General features: G+C 38.2%; 1 protein-coding gene across 3 annotated transcripts; it reads left to right on the top strand.

Moving 5' to 3' along the window:
• Positions 1-1,680: 1,680 nt before the first annotated feature.
• LOC147221046 (cysteine protease atg4da-like) lies at positions 1,681-7,422 on the top strand. Of its 3 annotated transcripts, none has more exons than XM_086170916.1 (11): positions 1,681-1,796; positions 2,600-2,817; positions 2,915-2,998; positions 3,082-3,255; positions 3,651-3,951; positions 4,026-4,090; positions 4,883-5,031; positions 5,183-5,261; positions 5,353-5,429; positions 5,575-5,694; positions 5,796-7,422. In XM_086170916.1, exons 2-11 carry the CDS (start codon positions 2,625-2,627, stop codon positions 5,973-5,975), a joined length of 1,422 nt encoding a protein of 473 aa, XP_086027042.1. In that variant the 5' UTR covers positions 1,681-1,796; positions 2,600-2,624; the 3' UTR covers positions 5,976-7,422. The 3 variants fall into 3 exon arrangements, with proteins under 3 accessions (XP_086027042.1, XP_086027044.1, XP_086027043.1); XM_086170917.1 differs by having other exon boundaries at positions 1,689-1,796; positions 2,552-2,817; XM_086170918.1 differs by lacking the exon at positions 2,915-2,998.
• The last annotated feature ends 903 nt before the right edge of the window (positions 7,423-8,325 follow it).

Below are 8,325 nucleotides of genomic sequence, written 5' to 3'. Positions count from 1 at the left end.
GAGAAAGCACTAGTAAACATCCCTCTGGAGCTGCTACAACTCCACTGTAATAACACACCGAAGCCAAAGTGTAAGTCTAAGCCCCTCAAGGTTTCCTTTGTTCATCCCCGAAAGGATGCCCCGACACGGCATTCCAAATATGCTGACAAGATGCCTCGAATGCTAACCGTGTCTGCACACCTGTGTGAACACCTTTTCCCTGCAATGAAGATAAACAAAACCACACACAGAATTCCCTTCACCACTGCACACCACCACTCTATCCTGAGAGTATGCACAGCTCAGAATCAAGCCCTTATAATCTAGGAAGCATCAGCCAAAAATAAACATCAATAATTTGACAGCCTCTCCTGCCTCCCATGAGCGCACATCACTGCCCTATACGCTGTGCAACTTGGACCATGTTTCAGAGGTTGGTCCCTCCTGTGATTGAGTTTGACACTCATATAGACTTTCAACGTTATGAGGCTAGATGGATCAAGTAAAGATGGATGAATTGCGCCCTCTGTGGGCGATGTGTATCATTACCCCTTTTTATCTAGCTACACTGAACTCCACAGTGGTTATTGTGTCTTGAGCATAGAGTTAATTCGTGGTAGATTAAAATGCACAGGGTAGGTTAAAAATCCATGGAATTGTAATAACAGATAAATTGTGCAACTTTCAGTCAGGTTAGAGGCCTTTAGAGAAGGGAAAAACAGGGTACTTTCTGGTGAGACCGGCAATGTTTGGTTGTCAGACAGTGGCATTAACAAAAAGGCAGAAAGCAGAGCTGGAGATAGCAGAGATGAAGACGTTGAGGATCTTTTTGGGAGTTTCGACAATGGACAGAATCAGGAATGAGTCCTTCAGAGACAAGGCATATGTTAGATGCTTTGGCGATGAGGTCAGAGAGCCCAGACTAAGAATGTTTGGACACCTACAGAGGAGGAATAGTGAAACTCTGAGGAGAAAGATGCTGAGGTTGGAAGTACCAGGCATGAGGCCTAAAGGAAGACCCAAAAAAGGTTTATGGATGTTGAGAAAGACGACCTGTAGTTAGTTGATGTGAAAGAGGACGTTACAGAGAGCATGGTTGGATGAAGGCATATGATTTGCTGTGGTGACCCCTGATGTGAACAGCTGAAAAGAAAAGAAGACTTGGTGAAAGGCATGTTATTGTGAAGATCAATAGCAATATCTTGCTATCTTTCAACTTTCAACAGGTAAAGCAGGAATCAGTTCAGTTCTGAGGTGTAAAGAATCCTCTCGGATAGAGTCCAGTTGCTGTGACAACGGAAACCACAACAAGCTGAATTTGAGACGATTTGCCTCTATTTAGGAGCTGACAGTAAAACTTTGATATTTGGCCCTATAGAAAAGGCTGCTCACTTTAACGGATACTTTTTGCTGCAGCTCGGGAAAAGATGCTAAACACAAGTGACACAATTATTTCTATTTTCTTTTAACCATTTGAATTTGCTATAGTTTGCTCCTTTCTTTTGAATTGTTCAGTTAAAATGGTTAACACAACACGGTGTTTAAAAACGCTCAAAAACATTTTTGTCTCTACTGCACTGAACTTAACACCGCTGTCTCAACTTTTTAACAAAGTTGGTGTCCATGACGTAGTGTCAAATGCCGCCATTTGACCAATCACAACAGAGCGTCTACCTTCCCCCGATATAAACAGGAAGTGAAGTCAATTTCGTTGGTCAAGTGACGGGCGGAAAGAAAATGTAGAGGCTCTCTGTAATTAATTTTGTCCCGATTTTTGCTTTCACAAGACAAAACAGAATGATAATGCAGTAATGAAGGTAACAAAACAGGTTATGATTTCACATTTTTCAAGACAGCAGGGTTCCAACGACTGTCGGAAGTCATCTAAAAGCTGAATGAAAATACACATGGCTTACAGTTTGCTCAATACCGACAAGGAGTTGCATGTATTTCAGGTTGTGTCACATTCCTGGTTATTTTACAGATGGACTGGTAAACTGCTGGCAAATTTTAACCACTGTATGACCGCGCAGTTACACAGATACTCTACGTTGTTAAGATTATTTGTTGGTTTAAATTACCATCAGTGGGTTTGAATTTCCATTGTTAAATGAGGACAAAAAATGACGTTTAGTCCAATCGACTTAGCTATAAAGACACTTACATTAAAAAGAAACGTGACAAAACTAAAAATCTTGTTCATGGTTTCACCTCACATATTATTATATCATTCTTACATAGATAGAAAATGAATCAAAATGTGTCCCGTATTAAAACAAAATAATTATATAAATATATATATATATATATATATATATATGTAATTTTTTCACTATCCTCTTTTTCCAAAGTGACATTGTACTTAACCTTCTGCATGTCTCGTACTCAACTAAATAGAAATATGCGAAACTTCTTGAACCAAAGATCTGTCACATGGTTTTCCCCTGTTCCCCCCAAGTCACTGAGCTAACAATCACATGGTTACCCTAAGTAATAAATATTGTTGCATTCCGATGAAAGATAATTTAATTTGCTTAACATTATACTATTTAATGACACCTGTGTATTTTAGGTCTGCACGCACAGCTGCTAGAGTTTCTAAAGGTCTACTTCTTTGCAGTCAGTCTTGGTCAAGCACAGCTGTAATGGATTCTGGCACATCCTCTGCTTGCTATGAAGGCCAGTCACTTGAAGATGAGCACACGGACGATTGGCTCTTTCTCTCCTCTGATTCTGCTTGCTCTCACTGTCTTGAAGTGAGCAGGGCAAACCAAGTGAAGGAAGACAAAGGCAAACTCAAATCTAAGTTCGTATCAGCATGGAACAGTGTCAAATATGGTATGCTTGTAACATTTGTACTCTATCCTTGTTGTGTTTGACAAAAGTAAGTTGTTTTCTAAAAATCTTTGTTTCTTTGATTCCTTTTATATATCAGGCTGGTTTTTCAAGCAAAAATCTAATTTGAGCGAAAGCTCTACCATAACATTGCTTGGCAATTCCTTTCTTCTGAGGAATCAAGGTGATGCCTCCATTGCTTCAACTCAAGATCCCAGCTTAATTTTATGATGAAAGCAACTAATTCAAACTCTTTGATTATATCAGGGGAGAAAGAGTGTTTCTATCACTCCTTCTCAAGTCTCCTGTGGTTGACGTACAGACGGGGTTTCCCTAAGCTGGAAGGCAGCTCTCTAACAACTGACAGCGGCTGGGGTTGTCTTCTACGCACAGGGCAGATGCTGCTAGCACAAGGCCTTTTTCTACACCTGGTGCCACAAGGTGACCTCATACACTACACACACAGAGTGTATAAGACAGTAAGAATGAAAAAAAAGTAAGAGCTAAGTTTGTTGTTTGTACATTCACACGTGCAACAATTTTGAACATGTAATGTTGTTTCTATTGTATTATCTCAATCAAATTCTGGGAAAAGTGAAAAATAAATCTTTAAATTTGTCCTTTTCATGCTGTCAGATAAGAAGTATACATCATCCTCAGAGGGTGTCATGTTATAATACAATCTATCATTATCCATTCATCAGCTTCATTACAGAGGACTTCACATTGTTTTTTTATTCAACTTACAAAGAACAAACTTGGACCCAGATGTTTTCATTATGTGAGAGGACAATAAAAATATTCTACAATACATCTTTTTTTTCTATACCGTAAAGGCCTGCGATCTTGTGGTAACCACCACATGTTCAAAGATGACATGGATCTCCCAGAGATTCCCCCTGCAGCCACTCCAGCGTGTGAACAAAATTTACTAGGAAGGAAGAACAAGAGGGATCGAAAACTAAGCTTGGGTTCCCTCCTAGAAACGCGTATGTCCACTCACAGAAGGGTGATAGCATGGTTTGCTGATCACCCGACTGCCCCACTTGGCATACACCGGCTAGTGGAGTTAGGAAAAAGCTCAGGGAAGAAGGCTGGGGACTGGTACGGCCCGTCTATAGTGGCACATATCCTACGGTGAGTGATTGCATTCCAACTAACTATTATCAAAGACATAAAATAAAACCCTGTATGCCGTCACTTTGTTTCAGAAAAGCAGTTGAAGCGTCAGTGGACCTCCGTAATCTTGTTGTTTATGTTGCCCAAGATTGCACCAGTGAGTAATTTCTCTCATTGCTGTGGTAGTTAAAATCTGACAGTCACAGTTAACTGAAAAATATATAGTTGGTTATACTTACTCTACTGGGAAGTGCCTCAGCCATTAGAAAAATCCATCAACATTTTTTCTGTTAGCCTATCTATTTATCATTGATCATTTATGTTGTTTAATATTATACTTTGTGAGTCCTTTCCTTGACTCATGAATACATTAATCTTTGTCTTATCTTTAGATACAGCGCTCGATATACCAAAAACATAAATTTGGGAAAATCCCAACTGAAAAGTCTTTTCAGAAATTATATCCAGCTTACTCAAACAGTCCATAGGACATGTTAAAAGAAAGTTGTGGTTGAAGGTTGGTGATTTGGTTCAGATGATAGAAAATAGTTGTAGTTAGTAGAATAGAAAATAGAAAATTGCTTCAAAAGGTTGCACAATTTTGAGTAACAAATTCTAGAAAAGTACTATTTTGTCATTTTACAGGTAAGGGGAAATACAATAATATGTTGCTGTTTTTTGTTTAGTTTTTTTTTTTTTGTCAAATCTTATTGTTGCAGCTGGTATTTGTTTCGTCCCTGAAAGACATTTCGCCTGTTTTCTGAATGCAACGTGAAACATCTTCAAGAAATTAAACGAAATCCAGTTGCCACGATAAGATTTGGCAACAAAACACCATGACCAGGATGACTGAGAATCTTCAAAGACAAAGTTGGAATTTTGGGGGATTTTTGGTTAAACTGGCATGAATTATTGATGTGAATACTTTTTTGTCTCTCAATCTGACCAGTCTACATAGAGGATGTGAAGAGGTTGTGTGAACAGCCTTTAACTAACAGCTCCACTGCAACCATTCAGCCTTGGAAGTCAGTCATCCTCCTAGTGCCTGTTCGACTTGGAGGACAAGATCTCAATCCAGCTTACATCTCTTGTGTCAAAGTACCCTTTTTTTTTTTTTTTGCATTGGCACTTCTTTACAACCTATGATAACAGAAACTGGAGGAAGTTGTGACTGGATTTCCCTCTTTGCAAAGTTTAGTTGTATAGCTTTGTTCACTTCAAACTGAAATAACTTCTTTTTTCTTCATAGAAACTCTTGAAGTTACAATGCTGTCTTGGGATTATTGGGGGAAAACCAAAGCATTCTCTTTTCTTTGTTGGTTTCCAAGGTATGTTCAGTGCAGTGTGTCTAATAATCACTTATCTCAATTTTCAATGCTTTTACTGTTTTTTCCCTGCTCTGACTATATTTTTTTAAAGATGACCATATCTTGTTCTTGGACCCTCACTACTGTCAGCCAACAGTGGATATAACAAGAGAGAACTTTCCCTTGGAGGTAATGAGAAAGTGCTCTCTCACTGCTTTGCTTTCAATTTTGTTTTCTCCTGTGGCACATGTACATTTAATTTACAATAAAATCAAGTCCAACATGCATGAAATATAAAAAAAAATAACTATCGTCTTCTCTGCCTTACTTGCAGTCATTTTATTGTAAATATCCCAGGAAAATGGCATTTTCTCGCATGGACCCCAGCTGCACTATAGGTTTCTATGCAAAAGACCAAAAGGACTTTGGCTATCTGTGCTCAGTTGTTGATGAGGTAGCTGATGTAACCCTTAAATCGATACAAAACTAGCATGGCACACTCTACATACGATATTTGCTTAAGGATGAAGGTAATGTCTGTATCTTTCTCCTCAGGCGGTTCAGTCTGCAGAGTCCTACCCTATGTTCATATTTGCTGAAGGATGTGGTAATGAAGAGCAGGAGGCGGTGGGAAAAAATATACCCCCTACCAACAATGTCACCTACATACAGAGGAAGAACAAGCAGAAAAGAGTCGACCCCTGCAATAGCATCGATGAATTTGTTCTCCTATGAGCAATGATCGCATTTGTCTTGGTGGCTATGCACTTATCAGCAAACAAACAATAATAATACGGTTACACTGGACAGAAACTACTAGCCAAGGAAAATAGTCTGAAAGTAGCATGACTTTTTCAGTATTTTCTATTAAGAGCACATGGGAAAATTATATTATTCTTTATTTTACAAAGGTTTTTGTTTTTTTTACAAAAAGAGTATTTAATATTACATTAATATTCAAGTGAATAATTATTTAGTCCCATATAGGCACTTAGTATGTATTTTGATAAGCTTCAAACCTAGAAGGTTCTACTATATTGGATTTTCAAAATGATATTTTGCATTTGGACAAACTTTCTGCTGGTTTTACCATTAAATGCACAATATCTCATGGTTTGACATGACAAGATCAGCATTAAATTAATTACAAAGCCAAATTCCATCTGAAAATGTGACAGCCATGAAAACACAAAGTATTTGCCAAAATCAATAAAGCATGTGAAGGGTAGTCCTAAAGGCTGTAAATGTTGCCCTTCAGGGAAAGGACCGTTACCGTGCTGGATGGATTGTACTCTTATTTGAATAAAAAACTAAAAAGAAAATCACTTCTAATCTTTACATGTGCATACTGCTTTGAATTTACAATCAATAAGTACATAAGTGCTAAGACTTATTGGATAATTTTATATTTTATGGGAAAAAAAAAGCATGGGTCTTTGCTCCATCAATCTCAATTTATGCTAGGAGACAGTGCTACCAGTCCTCCCTTCAGCTCTTATTTTTTTCTCTGCACCTTGTAAAAGACACTTGAAAAATCCCCTCTGTTATCTATTATTTGAGTGATAACATTTGCTTCAAGGGCCTGAATTTTAACAGCTGCTCAGTAACAACTTCTGTCACAAACATAATGAATGTCACAGTAGAACCTAAAATGTTTTTCTGTTAGAATATGGTTCTTCGCCTCAAGTGTTCTTTTGAATGCAACCATACATTTTCACTTGTAACGAGCTTGTGGCTAAAATTAAATACATAATGTCAATGTAAAATAAATTACTCATGACAAGCATTTAAAAACTGAAAATAATATATATTTGATTGTTCTATGATATGAAACACCTTCCTTTGGTTAGAAATATACCTCCCCGAAGTATTTTGAGGACTATTCGGAGACTGCTAACACCAACCATGAGCAATAAGTCCATTACCACACAATGTGTAAAATTCCAAATGTGGAATAATTCTGCCACCAACTTGTAATGTTCCACCTTTACACAGGCGGTAATTCTGCCACCTCTATATGCTACCTTCTACAAAAACTGTGAAACCAGGCAAATATTTCACTGTGCCTTATTCCTCTGTACATGCGGTTCAATGTGTGTTTATTTAGTTTTAAGTTTGTCTATTTATCCGAGTTGTGTGTGTTGCAAAACATGGAGGGGCACCTAGCTCTATGCAATGGCAATAAAACTTCTGAGTTTAAGGCCCAACTACGGACTGGGCTTGGATCTTGAATGTTGACTGAGGCATAACCTAGTAACTGAGCCTCTTTGGCAAGAGCCCAAGGCAGACCTTGAATACATCAAAGCAGTTTGTGAGAACAACCAGCTTGAACATGTTACTAAGCCTACAAGTCAAGAGTTTTGCTGCGGGCTATTGAGGTCTAGACTGTCCCTTTATCAAATGGCTCCCCAAGGTTTGTACTCCAAAACCCTTCCTCACTTAGCTTTTTAGAAATAAAGAAAACAGAAGGGATGTAATCATAAAAGTTTGCATATGACTTCCAAGTAAGTTCTTGAGGAGAATCATCATAACAAAACAAATTGGGTTTTTTACAGAAACCTGTGTTGACACACCAAATGGGTAATACAATCTATGTTGAGATTTTTTTAACATGGCATTTTTGCAATTTTTACACTCTCATTGGCACTCATGGGACAGCAAACTGGATTAGCTGGTCCTCTTCCATACTAAACAAGCCCCAATTCAAGATATTGTAAGGATTGCCATCTGGATGGCTTATCATTTTTGACTTTTCTTATTAAGACCTCTTAAATGGCAGTCTGTTTCGCATTTAACGTCTTGCACTGATCATATTGAAGTGTCTTTAACAATATAAATGCTCTTCTTCTTTCGGCAACTTTCTCCATCTAACCCTATTCTCCTCCTCTCACACCAACTACCTTCATATCTTCTCTCACTACGTCCATAAATCTTCTCTTTGGTCTTCCTCGAGACCTCTTGCCTGGAAGCTCCAATTCCAGCATCCATCTACCAATACATTCTCTATCCCTCCTCTGTACATGTCCGAACCATCTCAGTCTGGCTTCTCTGACCTTCTCTCCAAAACATCTAACATGTGCTGTTC

Source organism: Fistularia commersonii, chromosome 23 (genome assembly GCF_037954325.1).
Source record: "Fistularia commersonii isolate RoL2024-O1a breed Wild chromosome 23, RoL_Fcom_v1.0, whole genome shotgun sequence".
In the NCBI taxonomy this organism is placed as follows: Eukaryota; Metazoa; Chordata; class Actinopteri; order Syngnathiformes; family Fistulariidae; genus Fistularia; species Fistularia commersonii.
Note: the sequence above shows the minus strand (reverse complement) of the source record. Positions and strands in the feature narration are given on the sequence as shown.

Excerpts from the sequence above, each read along its gene's own strand:
- LOC147221046 (XM_086170916.1), top strand. The coding sequence starts at position 2,625 with ATGGATTCTGGCACATCCTCTGCTTGCTATGAAGGCCAGTCACTTGAA. Across the intron at positions 3,952-4,025 it reads ATAGTGGCACATATCCTACG|AAAAGCAGTTGAAGCGTCAG; the intron begins GTGAGTGATTGC and ends ACTTTGTTTCAG. Across the intron at positions 5,695-5,795 it reads TGTGCTCAGTTGTTGATGAG|GCGGTTCAGTCTGCAGAGTC; the intron begins GTAGCTGATGTA and ends CTTTCTCCTCAG.